This window comes from Periplaneta americana, chromosome 1, assembly GCF_040183065.1.
Source record: "Periplaneta americana isolate PAMFEO1 chromosome 1, P.americana_PAMFEO1_priV1, whole genome shotgun sequence".
Lineage (NCBI taxonomy): Eukaryota > Metazoa > Arthropoda > Insecta > Blattodea > Blattidae > Periplaneta > Periplaneta americana.
In genome coordinates this window covers 142,989,826-143,006,975 of record NC_091117.1, presented here as the reverse complement: position 1 = coordinate 143,006,975, position 17,150 = coordinate 142,989,826, and the positions used below count along the sequence as shown (strand labels likewise).

General features: G+C 34.4%; 1 protein-coding gene across 1 annotated transcript in view; it reads left to right on the top strand.

Annotated features, from left to right (window-relative positions):
- Positions 1-16,607, top strand: part of LOC138701657 (probable glutamate receptor) — a 79,112-nt gene extending 62,505 nt beyond the window's left edge. Inside the window, exons 5-8 of the mRNA XM_069828780.1 lie at positions 121-350; positions 7,630-7,847; positions 14,298-14,560; positions 16,193-16,607. Of these exons, the coding sequence (XP_069684881.1) occupies positions 121-350; positions 7,630-7,847; positions 14,298-14,560; positions 16,193-16,454 (973 nt within the window). The 3' untranslated portion in view covers positions 16,455-16,607. The remainder of the gene's footprint in view (positions 1-120; positions 351-7,629; positions 7,848-14,297; positions 14,561-16,192) is intronic.
- The last annotated feature ends 543 nt before the right edge of the window (positions 16,608-17,150 follow it).

Genomic DNA, 17,150 nt, shown 5'->3' with positions numbered 1-17,150 from the left:
CCCAATAATTTGATCTAGATTGACCTATCATTCTTCAAAATTTGTCGTTGAGGTGTTCTTACACTCTGTATATATTTATAACTATATAAATCATAACATGTAAATTTTACTTCTTGACAGGATGATCTTGCACATCAAACTACCGGGTTTAGAGGACAGTGATATGAATGATTTGGTATCAGAATTCACACCCGACCTTTGGGTGGCGTCCATGGTGACGTTTGTATTGATCACACTGTTACTAACAGCATCGTGGTGGATAGGAGTGAAATTCAACATAAGCCAGGAAACGGAAAGCCTTGAACTGAGATATACTTGGCTTCATACAGTGGGCTTCATCACTCAGAAATGTAAGATTATTTTGAAGATTTTAAAATAATACGTTTCGTACGTGCATACACTCATTTACATGGTGATTAAATTTATGAGATTTTGTCAATACGCTAGTAGATATGAAGACTGGTAATTTCCTACAAGAAATGCAAATATTGTGTTCTTCCATTTTCATTTTTTCAAGTTGCTACAGTATTTAAAATACCATTATGTGATGTTGGCGTAATACGTGGTTTTCCTGTTCATACTCGCTTCGCTTGATTTTGTATTTATTAATTTTTTATTCTTTCACTCTTCATAGGCCCTGATGTATCTAGAATCAACCCTCCATTCGATTTTATAATAAGTTATATTTTAGACTCTTAAACAAAATACTGTATAGCAAATTGAAATGGTTTAATTATGTGTTACCTGGTGAACTAAGGCTTTGACGAGACGAGCATGCGCAATGTCATGTATCCGGAGCTTAGAAATTGTCGGCGGCCCATTCTTTTTGCCGTTAAGCACACATACCTGCAAATTAAATATTTTAGTGAAGTTATTTTCGTTGTGAAACATTATAAAATTCCACAGTTTTTAAAACCATAATATCTGTTGCTCTTGAGGTTTGAGAATGAATATAGTGTTCATTTATTATTTCAATGATACATCCAAAAGAATAAAAATACAATTAACTCATGTCACAATAAACAGCAAACATATTATTGCTTAGGACATATCTGAAGTAATTCAGCACGTAATAAAACACTATTTCTAACTCAGCGTTGAATATTTTTATTTTAATTAATATTGATGTTTTATATTAACAAGAGAGAATACTCAGAAAAGAGGGTGATTGTGTTTACCCCCTCAACTCAAACTTGAAACACAAGGAATTTCCCGCTATCAAGTCCAGTCAACCGGAGAACATTGTACACTGACGGTCAAACAATCCAGATTGTTCAACTTTATGACTGAAAATTACAAAATACTTGAACTTTACCAGTTTATGGTACAAAAACCTGATAATATGCAGTGCCATATGCACAATAATGCATTATGTGCAGAAACACCAGGTGTATGCAAAAATATGCCAAAGTAACGAGGCATATTTGTTATCACAGATGATAAAAACTCGTATAAAATTATTTTTGCATGACGGTCAATAAGCCTGTAAAAGTATCCATTTGCATACAAATCCTTTTCTTAGTAATCATGTATTTTTGTGCCCTTCTGACTTAAACTATATGATTACATTAGAAAGACCTAATAGCAGAAAATATAACTATTTTATCATCCATACGCTTATATAATATTTCTCATAGAATACGTGCCTGAAATATTACCATCAGTTTCAGAGTCCTTCTGTAAAATATACACATAATGCATATAGGCGCAGTGGGTCCCCAAAATAGGCCTACCACAAGAAATTTTGAAACATGGTTCCACACATAAAAATAACCAGGAAAGTCAAAATTTTCATATAAAAATGCCTACAAACTGTCACGGTGTAAGGGCACTTCAGTTTTACATGCTCAACTTGATATGTAGGACATTGGTACCGACGTTCGGCAAACAGTTCACCATTCCGTTGTTGCAAAACCTGCACATTATTCATTAAGTAAGCATAAACTATCCCAATTAGCTATATAATTCACGTGCTCACCACAAGAAGAAGTTTAATGTATTAAGATTTGAAGGAGTTCACCGCTGTCCATGGTTAGTACGCCTGACCGTGCACGTGCGGGCCCGGGTTCAAATCCTGGTTCGGACTTGTTACCTGCTCCAGGTTTTTTTTTTCCAGGGTTTTCCCTCAACTCAATAAGAGCAAAAGCTGGGTAACTTTCGGCGCTTTTTTGAAATTTTTGTTTGTATGTCTGTCTGTCTGTCTGTCTGTCTCTTACCTTTTCACGCGATAATGGCTGAACGGATTTCGATTAAAATTGGAATATAAATTAAGTTCGTTGTAACTTTGATTTTAGGCTATATGACATTCAAAATACTTTATTGAAAAGGGGTATTATAAGAGGGCCTGAATTAAGTAAATCGAATTGTCTCACTTATTATTGATTTTTGTGAAAAATGTTACATAACAAAGGTTTCTTTAAAAATGATTTCCGATCAGTTTTATTCCAGGCGACATTTTGATAGGACTGATATTTAAGGATATACAAGACTTTTAAATTAACAATACAATATATTTTCACCGCCGCCTTAGATTATAGCGTCGTTGTTCCGTAACTTCTAGGATGTGCAAAATATAACATTTTTCAGTACGAAAAAAAAAACAGATTTGTTCTTTCTGTGGCAGTGGCACATAGGAGATCGTGAATTCTTACATTTTCGAAAGAAAGAAATATAATTACATATAGGAGATTGTATTATTTACTGTAGAGCTATTTAAGTTATTTAATAGAGCAAAATTCTGAAAATCGATAATATGTCACATAGGAGTTATTGCAGGAACGACATCGATGGTTATAATGAAATAGAAACAAATGACTCCGTCTATTTAAGGCGGCCTTGACGTTTATCAATATTAATATAAAGAGAATATTTGTGTGTTTCTATGAAGTAATCTCAGAAGCTAATTTGGATAATTCCTTTACTATTTGAAATTTGTAGTTCCTCTAGATGGATGTATTACCACAGTCTACTATATACAGTCACGAAGCTTGAGTTTTGAGGATGCTAGAAACAATAGACTGTGACGGTACTATTTTGCATTGCCTGTAATGAGGCGATATTAGCGATCCTAGTGGTGAGCAACTATCTAATGTTTGCATATTTACTACGTATTGAGCTTCGCTACTGTATATAGAAGACTGTGGTAATACTACATATATGAGGACTGAGATAAGATGAAAATAGATCTTTACGCACAGAAAACTTGATATTCTGTCGAAATATTGTATAACTTGATTATTGTAACTTTATTTGGTACACATAAAATACTCTAATTTTATACCCTTAAATTTCTTTTTGTTCACACAACATAATAGTTAAGAGTTCTGTCGTAAAGATGAGTATTTTTGCAGGATCATAAATAAGCATTTTACCATAGAGCTCACTGGAACTGAGTTATTTTAAAAGGTATCACGAAACAGCGTTCCTGCGCTCATAATTTACCCATATTCTTTTCCTGTGTTTCTTAAAATAATATTTATGTAGGGTACCTCATTTTTTTATTTGCATAAACAATGATATACATCCAAGCGAGTTGGCTCAGACGGTAGCGTTTGAGACACGCATTCATGAGGTCCCGGGTACAAAACCCGTTTCCGACCAATCTGACTGGTGTTTTTCATGATATCCCTCAGTCATAAAGGAAAATGCCGGATTGGAAAGATACATGCTATGATTTATCACCGCCTCACTTACCAATACCAAAAACATTAATCAAAGTCTATAATCAGTTACATGAACACAAGCCATCTACAACACACAACAGAAACAGGAACTCAACAAGAGTAAAAGTGGCCTACTCATATGCCCAGACATTCTAAACACGCGACATGATCACAGATGTTAAGGCGTGAATAAAATAAACTTAAAAGAAAAAAAGATGCACAGTAAGGTTAACATAAAAATGATCTTCGTACACAATCAACTCTATTAATTTGGAGTGATTTATTGAAGGATGCATTCAAGACTAATTTATAAAAATGTTAAACGAAAAATCCTTGCACTAAAAACGGATGTTCTCTGAACCAAATGACCATATTTTAATTATTTGCATGTAATAACAATTAAGAAACATGTTAAAGGAATTATCATTGAACCAAATGAGTGGTCTCTGGACCAAAATGATCGCATTTTAATTATTTAAATACAATTTAAATTAAGTAGCATATTAAACGATTTATTCTTCTATCAAACACGAATGTTCTCTGGACCAGATGTCCTATTTTAATTATGTAATTACTTTATACTTATTTGTAACAAGTCCAGCGGAGCGCACGGGTACGGCTAGTAATCAATAAAAAACGAAAAAGCATGCAGATAGGTACAAAACTAACCAGAAAATGAAGTTGTCTTTGCTCAGAGCATTTCGAATATCATCTCTGCACCATCTTACATAATGCATGCATGTTCAGTAATCAACTTCAATTCAGAATCCCTTCGGTATTTGATAATATGTTCAATTGTTCAGGTGTTTAATTACTTTTGTAGGTAGAACCACATTTTAAAGGCTAAGGAACATTTTGGAGACGCCTATAATACGTACGTGCATACATGCATGCATACATACATACATACATACATACATACATACATACATACATACATACATACATACATACATACATACATACATACATACATACATACATACATACATACATACATACATACATTAACAGACCTACATACGCCTAGAGAGTGACAGAAACGAGATATAATGTGTTATATTGTAAACATACAGGTAGCAAGGCATGTAGTATTACCTTTATTGTAATGGGACATGCCGTTCAACTAATATTAAAAAAATACATACATACATACGTACATATGTACATTTTCCCTGGAAAATGATGAGACGATTGAATATTCCTAAGTCTCAGATGTAAGACACTGCGCATGATCGGAGACCAGAGTACTGATACACAAGATAACGAATATTGAGTTACTTAAATGCAGGCTATTTGGTTTGTTACTACCATCGTTCCGAAATTCACTTCAAATACTGCAAAAAATATGGTAATATTACGTAAATAAAATATAAATATATACGTAAATCGTGTAGTTAAATCGACAATGGACTTTCATGGCTAGATCGACACTCCGCACAGAAAGGAAAGCTTTCCTGTCGTTTCAATAGCTCAGACGCTAAGACTTCTGCCTGTTGTGTAGAAGAGAGCGAGTTCGATTCTCAGTCTACATCAACGATTTTTTTTTGTCTAAATAATGTTCAATTGCTAAGTAACGTTGAAATAGAGTTTTACAAAGTCCTGAGATTAAGTGTTAATGATCACAGACAATGCAAAATTACAAGTTATAATATTATAAACGTTAATCTAGTGAATGCATTTATATACACACACATATACAATGTAAATGCATATATATTAAAAATTAACAATTAAAATGAAATTTAAAAATATTCCTAAGCCACACAGACAAACTTTTACAAAGGTTTAGAGTCCTTAGGCTATGTCATTTGCTGAGTAATTATTACAACATTTTATTAGTAGCTTTCCCGTATGTGTAAGAAGTGCACTCGCACAAAACACTTCTTGTTAAAAGTGTGGCCTTGGATTATTTCATTCTCACCCCTTCAGTTGATTTTAACTATTTTATCTACGTGTTTCCAATAGTGTTTAATTTAATGTGCATTCAATTTTATTCATGTTATGATTGAATGAAAAAGCAATGTTGCAGTTATTGACTAATTACATATACAGTATTAATACTAATTATGAAATGCAACTGTTAAGTAACCAATTGTAGTATCTTTTGCAAAATATTTCATGTTTAAGTTGTCAATAATATTTCTGTTCCATATACTATAAGACGTTAAAAGAATTTGCAATAGATTTGGAATCCTCTACTTTATAATCACTTGTTTTAATGAAAAAAATATTTTATTTCTTAGAATATCTACAAGTTTAACTTTAATAACATTCCGAATAGCTTTAATTGCATTATCTGAATGTTGTACTTTTCTATTCAAATGTATTCTATTTCCCTCTTTCATAATTTTTGATAAATTACACTGTACTTCTTGTAGTATTTAAGAACATGAGGATCATTACATTGCAGCTCATTACATAGAGATTCTTCTTTTTAATACATGAGATTTTTAAGTCCCTGCGTTATCTACATTTTTTTACTTTTGAATTTTTTCACAACATTGAGTGGAGAACATCCACTGAAGTGATTCTGAAATTAAGTGAAAGATACAATACATTTACTCTTAATATCAGTAGTACCAGTATCATATACGTTTTTCCATGATTCATTTTGTAGACATAAATGTAAATAATCACTAGATACAGCATTTACGACCATTTTTTAGTTTTTAAATTAATATTTTGAAATTATTTAGTGACATTGGAAACACTTAGGATTTGTTTATCATGTTCAGACAGGCCATGAATTATAGATTCTGTCGAATAGAAATTCAGTCTAATTCTGTGTACAAAAATTTTATCAATGACTGTGCTACTTAAGCTTCTATGCTGGTGGAAAAATTACGCTACGACTAAGGTTGTCAGTTTCAAGGAGTGAATTTAATTTACTTTTACGGAAAAGTTTCGAGAGATAATCTATGTTTATGTCACTACAGAATAGCCACCTATGCCCACCGACGCCCTCGAAAGCGAGACGAATTTTGGAATCACGTTGTCGACACCTGGGAAGATCTCGCCGGGGATCAGAACCTATTCCACAATCTCGTGACATCCATGCCGGATTGACTTAGAGCTGTAATAGAAGCTGATGGAATGTGGACAAGATTTTAAGTTAACAGATCTCTTTTTGTTTCTTATGATTATTGTTTGAGGAAGAATACTTTTAACTTCCAAATAAGATATTTTTTGACGAGGTTCATCCCACTTGTAAAACCCAGAAATTGGGCATAAATTATTCCATATTTTTCGACAAATTAGACAGTCGAAGGAATCTGAAGAAATTAATTACACCTCAATAAAAAAAAAAGTTTTACCTGGGATCGAACACGCGACGTTTCGGTTATACAGTGGAACCGACACGCTACTATATGAGCTACAGAGATAAGACAGCGACGGCAGCAGTCCAGAATGTAGATCCCACAGCAGGCATTTGCCATTCGGTACAGAGAAGCAATGATATTTTGTGACTCGAGCAATGTTGTGAAATCGTGGCCTTAAATGGCTATCTTCTTCGTGATTCTTATTGTGGTCCTTGTCCTTGTTGTGGTCCTTGTAACAATTCTTGTTGTATATGTCATGGTATTTATTGTTAGGCCTACGTCGATATCGAGTGAACCGCGCTGTAGAACTTTAACTTCCGACGACCAAGAGTCGTCTCATTCCTTTTAAGGGTAACTGTACATACATACATACATACATACATACATACATACATACATACATACATACATACATACATACATACATACATACATACATACATACATACATACATACATACATACATACACTCACGCACGCACATACACAAACATGTACATACATATACATATACAAATACGTACAATAAATGTTTTATCTAGTAATCAATGTTATGTATGGACTTACAAATTACGAAACTCATGTGTTTGCGTGTATATATGTGGAAGAGAGAGAAAGAAATTATACAGATTTATGTTTACAGCTATTGAAATGTCACCCGTGTCTCTGTCCTGCGGTATAATCTACTTGATGGGATACCTGCTAGCCTTGGTGCTCTTCGTAGCATATGGGGCTATCTTGATATCATTCTTAACTATAAGTCCATTTAACATTCCATTCACCGACTTCGAAGGTTTCCTTCGAGATGGAACATATGCCCTGGGAGTAGTCAGGAATTCTGAAAGAGAAGCTTATTTTAAGGTATGAAATTTTTATGTTCCACTAACCATACCAAGTGATTATCTTGTTACCGGTGCTTGTAGCGATAGCCATATTCCTGTCATAGCCCTCAGCATTACAGTTTCACTTATCCGCAAAATCTCACTAATTGTCATGAGAACTCCTCTTTTATTACTTAAGGAGTCTGAGTAGTGATTAGGGATAAAAAAAATCCGATTTTTTATTTCGTGTTAAAAAAATGTACAGCTGTCAAAAGAAAAAGTGTCCGCTCTCCTGAAACAAAGATCCCTTCGGGTATCTTCGCTACAATTCGGAGACAGGCGATGTTACATGTTGTTGGACCACGTTGCCTGATATCTACAGTTATAATTGAAGTATACTGTGTGTTATTCGGTAGCATAATGGTAGCGTTCAGGCCTCTTATTCATGAGGTCCTGCGTTCGACTATAACCTCGTGCTTTTTATGTCCTTTTTTGTTCTGTTTTTGAGAGAGACAAACTAGATATAATGGCTCCTTTCTCTTTTATGATTATTTTAGTAATTAACATCAGGTTCATTAATATATTATGCCATGACTTTATCATTATCATTATGATATTGTGGCTGCAAATGGAAAGAAATAGATTTTATTCTCAATAAAATATCTTTCGTGGCATAAACATAACACATTTACTGGCGTCGGCCTTAAAACATTCAAACAATTAAGCGTTCAAAAAACAAAACAAAAAGCCACAATTCAATATTTAGTCTATCTTCCTCTTATCTCGATCATCTTGCAGTCGAGTGGGCATGGAATTGACTAGTCTTTGCAAATAGCGACTGTTTTTAGACACGATATTCCAGGCATTCTGAACATACATACATAAGTGTTCTGTCCATGGGCAGGTCTTTCATTGCAAACCCAGCAATCTCTAATCTTTCCTATTTTCTGCCTTCCTCTTAATCTCCGCATATGATCCACATATCCTAATGTCGTCTATTATTCTCTTCAACCAGAGACCCAACCAGTTACTTTTTATCTTTCTAATCAGTTTCAGCATCATTCTTTCTTCACTCACTTTTGAAACACAATTTTATTTCTTATTCTATCTGTCCACTTCACACGCACCGTTCTTCTCCACATCCACATTTCAAATGCTTCAATTCGTTTCTCTTCATTTCGTCGTAATGTCCATGTTCCTTCCCCGTATAATGCCACACTCCATACAAGGCACTTCACTAGTCTCTTCCTTAGTTCTTTTTCCAGAGGTCCGCAGAAGATCCGCTTCCTTTGTTCATGTTTGCAGTTTTTCTTGGGAAGGATAGGCCTAAATGCGGTAACATCCCGTTGCTTTCCGCACACCACTATCTCTTTCGCATCTTATTAAATTCCAGGGGGCCCAAGCGTGGAGATGAGGAGAGTGGATTTGATTAATTGGGCCCTCCGGTCTTCACCGAAAGTCACGGCAAGGGTTAAATATTAATTCTATCAGGATGTTTGACCCGGTCAGAGACCGGGAAATCTCAATTAGCCTTTGCCCCCCGCATCCTGGACTAGCTTCTACGAAGCATCAGAAAATCTTAGAGTGTGATTGGGCCAATTTTTCCGAAAATGTTTCCTCACATTTCCTCACATTTGCTCTCGTAGCTCAGCGGACGAACGTCGGAATTTAGATGTCAACGTCTCAGGTTCAATTCCTCGTTACTTCTTTTCATTTTATTGTGGTTCAAGATAGTATAATGTAATAATACAAAAAGAAAAACTAATACCAGTATTATGCAACTGGATTTTTCCAAACCTAATATTAAATTTATGTTATTTATATCGCTAAAGAACGATTACAATATAAATAACTTGAATATTATTTATACAGTATCACTAAAGAACGATAACAGAATATAAATGATAAATATCGGTTTGTTTAATTAATATATTGCGAAAGAACAATAACAATATAAATAACTTGAATATTATTTTATAATGCTAATGAAGGAAAACAGAATATAAATGATAACTTGAATATTATTTAAATCGCTAAGAACGATAACAATATAAAAAACGTGAATATTATTCATATCGGAATTTCACAGATTTATTACAGATGTATTTAAGAAATTGTAGAAGAATAGTAATTAGTAACAGTGTCCTATTTATTCTTCTTAGAGCCAAATTTGTAACTTTTAAAAGTGTGGTTACTATGTTGAAGTGTATGTGTTGTAACGGATGCTTGATTTGTTATGTATGTGAGTCAGTTATGGGATGCTAGATGTCGTCGAAATGTCGTAATTATAGTTTGATTGTGTTTGTGTGACTATTGTGTATTAATTTATGATGTATGGTACGGAAAGCTGCATATTTGTGTTATAGAAGTGTTACGTATGTGTGTTGTTAATGTTTTTGTATGTTTCAAATTGATACCTGATATTTGTTTTGCAATCGCAATGCCTAATTTACGGACTGTTTATGTTTTGTTTACATCGCGTAAGCTAATTTAATTTTCTTTTCCATTTCTCTTTATGCTTATCTTTTTTGTGTATAAAACTATAGCCCTAACATACATATGTAAAATAGGGCTAACCCCCATTGGAGATACAATAATAAAAATTGTTATTCATATTGTTATAATACGATAACAGAATACAAATGATGACCTGAATTTTATTCATATCTCTAAAGAACGATAACAAAATATAAATAACGTGATATCCATAAAGAACGATAACTGGATATAAATGATAATTTGAATATCATTTACATCGCTAAAGAACGATTAAAAAAATGAAAACTTGAAGAAGGCCCGAACCCACGACCTTTGAATCATTAAACAAGCACTCTACCGCTGGTCTACGAGGCGCAGATATGGAACACTTTCATAGTTCCGGAACTGCTTGTACAAGCACATGCATCGTGTAACATCGCCGCGAGTCGAAGTGGACTTTGAAAATATTCGCTGTTCACGAGTGCGGCCATTTTTTTTTGACAGCTGTACAAAATATGCTATTTAAAACTATATATACAGAGCGTTCGCGTCACTCTTGATCCGAAGAACGCGGAAAGATCGTAACCGCTGATTGCTTCATGCTTCAGTGCTGCACGGGCCTGTATGTTACCAGTCGTTGCCACAGCTTAGTACAGTCTGAGATGTTAGTAATAGAAAACGTGTGTGCTTGTTTACTACTTTTAAATACGTTTGAAGTGTGTCCGTTCTGCATTAAATTAGTTGTTTAGATAATTGAAATGCCGGCTGAAAAGTTTACTCTACAACTGCGAAACTTACGTCAAAAAAAGATTCATGCCGATAAGTTTAACAGACAATTTGTAGAGAAATGCCCCGATATTTGACCTCCAAATAGAGGTATACAGTTCGGAACCTTGTCATTAGATTAAGAGAAACGGGATCGCTAAACTGTAAAATTCGTAGGCCAAAACGACAGAACAGAAGCAAAACTTTGATATTGGTGCATCACTTTAACGTTCTCCTAATAAATCTTTGAGTAGTGTTGCACAAGAAATAGCCGTGTCAAAAACTCCAGTCCATACGGCTACTAAACTTTTAAAATTGAAACCTTACAGAATTGCTGTAGTCCAAGAATTACGGCTGCATGACACCGAAAGTCGAATGAATTTCTGTAATTGGATTTTACAAAACATTTTTGACTGTATTGTATTGTCCCATATTTAATCATTTTCTTTGATGAGGCATGGTTTCATTTACGTAGTTTTGTGTGTTCATGGAACAATAGATTCTGGCGCACAGAAAATCCGGGATTAATTCACGAAGTTCCCCTGCATGATGAAAAGACTGGTGTGCTGTAACTGCAAATCGAATAATAGGACCGATATTTTTTTAAGACACTGTAAATTCAGAGAGGTATTATACGCAAATACTCGCAGTTCTTTGAACGGTTATCTAATAATGAGAGACAACATGCATATTTTCAACAAGATTCTGTCACTGCCAATACTGCAGGTGCTTCTTTGGAGGCTGTAAGGAAGGTTTTTGAAGACAGAATTATTTCTACAGCTTTATGGCCCGCACGTTCCCCAGATCTTACCGCATGCTATTATTATTATTTATGGGGAACCCTAAAAATAGTCTATACAAATAAGCCACACATCATCAATGAACTGAAACACAATAAGAACAGAAATTAGAAGGATAACTAAAGAAGGACTTTTGCGTATGAATTCAAATTTCATCAAAAGATGTAGGGAATATCTGAATGCTAATAAACACCACACTGTAATACAGGCTTGTGAAATAAAATGATGATTGTGTGCATGCCATTAATTAATGAAAGTTGCATGAGTGCAATATGCCTGAGATTACGGATCTAAAATGTCGAGTTTTACCTCGCGCTCTAAAGGCTCGCTCCCGCCCGCGTTCTTCGGATCAAGCGTGACGCGAACGCACGGTATATATATATATATATATATATATATATATATATATATATATATATATACATGTACAGAGTGTATGGATATTACTGATAACTAATTGAATTTTAATTTTACGAAAGAAAAAGCTTTATGCAAAAACTGTTGGAGGTAAACAATACGACACCAGTGTTAGTTATTCAGGCATTCAGAGTGAGACAGTAAACTTTATTTCTTTAAATGGCACCCTATATTAAAATGTCCTTTTTCCGAATCATAGCAATGTAGTATATCATAGGACGGTGTTAATTTTTTTCTGGTGTACATATTGGAAGATACAGGAGGAGGCAGTTTTTCCAATACTTTGAGGTGAAATTGAGAAGAACAGGAAAATAGTTTTTTGATCTGTGTCATTCTAGTTATATTTTCTGTTAATATTCAGGAATAAGCTAATAAAAATAATATATCTTCTAAGTTAAAACAATTGAAGAGTCCACTGCAAGAATGATGGATGTCATTTGGAATACAGTTTGCAGGAGAAGCAATTGAAAGTTTGAAGTGCTTAGCGCTCAAAGCTTAACTGTGATTTTCCGATCATTACTGGACAATGACTATCAGTGTTAATGCCATGACACTCTCTATGTACATTCTATATGTCTTGAGCTATGCATTGACACTCTTGGTTCATTTTCGACAAGAAAGTGACATCCATCAATCTTGCAGTGGAGTCTTCAATTGTAAGAATCGATTTTACACTTCTTGCGAAAGGCAGTGTTAGTTCAGAGTCTCACTTTTAGTAATAACCTAATAACATATTTAAGTTTGTTTCAAATTTTGTTTTGAACCTGTGGATACGTACGTGTGATTTTATAACATTTCTCAGTGTCATGATTTGTAAGTTCGAACGCGGAAAATACATGAAAACGTCACCAGCATTCTGGACCCAATGTTAAAATACTGTGCCCTTTCGAGCATCATGGCGAGTATTCGAATATCTTACATCTTTGGTACTCTGCTTATACATTTTGTAATTCTAATCGCATGTGATCAGTCATTACTGATCAGTATGACTAAGAATTGTATGCCATTACACTGTGCTTCATGCGCCTCTCACTTCAGGTACCAGTATGTAATTGCGTTGGGGTGGGGGATTTCAGTGTGTTTCTTTCAGCACTGAATTTCAGGTGATCGGTTACATTAATGCGGTCTACTGCTATTTATAACAGGAAACATTCAACGTCCTGTAAAGAAGAATAATAGCAAGATGTCGAGGACGAAATTTGTGACTTAATTTCAAATGAGGAAATTTGTAATAATGATACAGATTTTGAGATAAATAATGCTTGTGTAAAATATTTCAAATATTCCCCCATTGTTTCTGCAGAAGTAGAACGAAGTTTTTGTAGACATATGGCTGTGTTTTCTAGCAACAGGCAATCATTCTCCTTTGATAATTTGAAAATGTGGTTTGTTATTCACTGCAACAATAAATGAATGAAAATTATGTAAAACAAAAACGTAATGCACCATCATATTAACATAGTGAAATAATAAGGCTGATACTTGTCAATGTTATATTAGGTGTATTTTCTACAGACAGAAAATAAAAAATGTTTTTAAAATAGCGAAATTTTTCTTTAACAAAGAAAATGATGTCTTTAAAATTTTCTTTAGCAGATAGTTGTGTTTCGAAGTCAAAGGAGTGGCTTTCAACCACCCAAATGCTGAGGACTAACTTACCGTGATGATAAGCATGAGTTCAAACGAACGAAAGACACTGCGTTAACTCACTCCAACTCTGAGACGTAGGCCTACTCAAAGAGGCGCACGAAGCGCACTGGTAGTATAACGGCATATATTTCTCAGGCCTACTGATCAGTGATCACCATGCAATTATTTCACTAATTCAACACTGCTCGTCTGCCTCAATAATGAAACCATGGCAGGTGAACGGGAAGATAACACGTACTACTTTAATTCGCTACTGTTATACAATAATCTATGCATTTTAATAATGTTTAATTTAAGGTTAAAGCCGTTTAGGATTTTTGGGAGTGAATTTTATCTAAGCGCTTACAGAAAACTGGCGATTCATTCTTTTTCTTTTTCAGAACTCCAACGAAGAACTTTTAAAGAAAATATACAAGAAATTAATTGAACCATATAGTTACAAAACTCCGAAAAAAGACAAGGATGGTTTACGGCAGGTCTGTTTCGATAACAAATACAGCTACTTTTGCACGCAAGTCACTCGACGTGGTCTAGAGAGGACTTTACCTTGCGTCATCATAGAGATTCCTCATGCCTACTTCTACACAACTGTAACCATGATCATGCAGAGGTCTAGTCCTTACAAACGATTTTTCACTTATCAGTGAGTATCTTGGTAAAGCAGTGTTCCCTATTTATACATTCACCCCGATTTCTCTGCTGTCTGCTGCTTGTTTCTGTTGGCGATTTGCAGGCGATTATTATAAGAGGTGAATTATGAACCACTAGTGTGTGACACCATAAACTTAACTCCAGAGAGACGTCTCGTCAGTCTCTGTAGTTTTGTAATGTCGTGCGATGCAGTGTTTATTCGCTATACTTCGAATCAGAGCATAATGAATAATTTATGGCCGTTTTGTGAAATACAAAAATTTTGAAAAGTAAAATCGGAAGTTCCAACGGAAGAAACGTTCATTGAATACAGGGTGATTCACGAGGATTTATCGTCCTTTACGGAGCTTATTTCCGAAGACAATCTGAGCAAAAGATTTCATACAAACATGCGTCCTATTCTCAATGTTTACAGAGTTACGTTTCGTTATTGAAACGCATTGCTGTGAACGCGTGATCTTGATCAGCGTGCAGTCAGCAGCCAGTGAGAGTGCTACGGAAATCAAAGATAGCCGTATGCAGGTACGTAGAGCGATGAGTGCCGTTCACAAGCGTGCGGCCAAGTGTAGGCTACTCAAGCGGAAGGAGTCATTTTTTTTAATGTATTGTAAAGTCTCCAAGACTGTAAATTAAGATGAAAAATTGAACTGCAAATAGTTAAGTCTGTGGAAGTGGTGTGATTTGTAATAATTGTTGTGTTAAGTGTGCAAGAGTAATGTAATTTTGTAGTTAAAAATAGAATAAGATGTCTGTACGGAGTAACTAAGGAGTTTACAGCACATTTTTAGCTTCATAATACTTGCCAATTAAAGAAGTGATACTTCTGAATGGTTCATTCTCTATTTGTATTATTCTTTTACCTTCAAACTAAAGAAAAAACGCATTTTACAAACAACTTTAAATTAGTGTAACTCTCAAAATATTAAGAATAGGAACTATATTTATATAACATTTTTTGCTCAAAATGTCTTCAGAAATAAGTTCTGTAAAGGACGACAAATCCTCGTGATTTACCCCGTATAATAAAGTTAATGTTCGGTGATAACATAGTTAGCAGAAAATTGTGGCCTGTAAGATCTCCTGATTATGATCCATATGATTTTTATATCAATGGGGAACATTAGAGGGAACCAAGGGCACTTGAAATAACAGATGTCTATAGATTAACATCTCGTTAGACCAAAGAGATATCCAGCGGATGACAAGAGAAGGAAAGTAGAAAATTTGAATAGGTTGCAGTGTATTCTGTACTGAATAGCGGAAGAAAACTTTAGAAAGTGACACATGTGAAGGTTGTGTCATCAAGGGTAATTGGATATAATGGAACTGACGATTAAACTTGTCTCTAGAGATGGTACTGCTGTAAATACGCATTTCACAGTTTTAGACATAAAGCCATTCACAGCTAAAATAAATTAAGAATATATCACAACTGTAATCTTCATCTTACGATGTATGGTGACGTATGCACGTCCGTTGATATGACAATTCCCGCTCGAAGTTGTGAAATTTTTCTTTCATACCATGGCATGATTGTGACTATAATAGTATTTAAATTCATTTGCTTTATTTCTTCTACAAGTATGTACGTTAACTAATCTGTCAACTTTTGTATCTTTTTCAGTCTTCAAGAAATAAAACGCACTGGAATGCTGAAAAGAATAAATATGAAAATTTGGCGGAAAAATCAAGATAACCTCAATAACATACTAAGCGTGTCCTTAAACACTGTGGGCATATTCTATGTAATCTTGGCTGCTGGTGCAGTCATATCAATATTACTTCTATTTCTAGAGATCGCAATCAACAGGTTTCAAGAACAAAGAATCTCTACTTCAAAAAGGCATTATAAAAAGGATTATACAAATTTGGCACCGAGAAAATAGAAATACAATGATTTGTACCAAATTGTGATTTCGAATAAAATCATATTAATAGCGTAATTACAATATCACGATATAGATTTCGTATGACATCCCTTCATAGCAGCCTTTTTCAACCGATGTGTCACGCCACACTAGTGTACCACGAAAGATCCGCTGGTGTGCAGCGTGAAAATGAAAATAGTAAAGGTTGTCATAGCAAAAATTAGAAAAATAAAAGTGAAAAGAATAGTAAAAAAGTAAGTCCACAACGGTCAACTTTCAGTGAACGCGGCATATGTCAACATTGAGTAATCACATTTCCTCCTAAACCCTTCAAAATTCTCCCTGGTTGGGAACCACTAGTTTATACTGTATTATATGAATTTGCCACGGGATTTTAAATTACACTTTTAGTGTGCCACATGTTGAAAAAGGTTGAAAAACGCTGCTTTATAGGATAATAAAATAAATTATTATTTTTTTTAACATTACACGTCTGATTTCAGTAGGCCTATTTATTTCTGAATTTATTGATGTTTATACAGGGTGTTTTCAGGCTGTTGTTACTAACTTTCAGGGATGATAGGGAAGGGAACATGTATCAATTTGAGATAAGGAACCCTAGTCCGGAAATGACTGAGTCGAAAGTTATAAGCAAAAATATTTGTGTGCAAATGAAATAATTTTATTCTTCTGTAGATCTTATTTATGTGTATT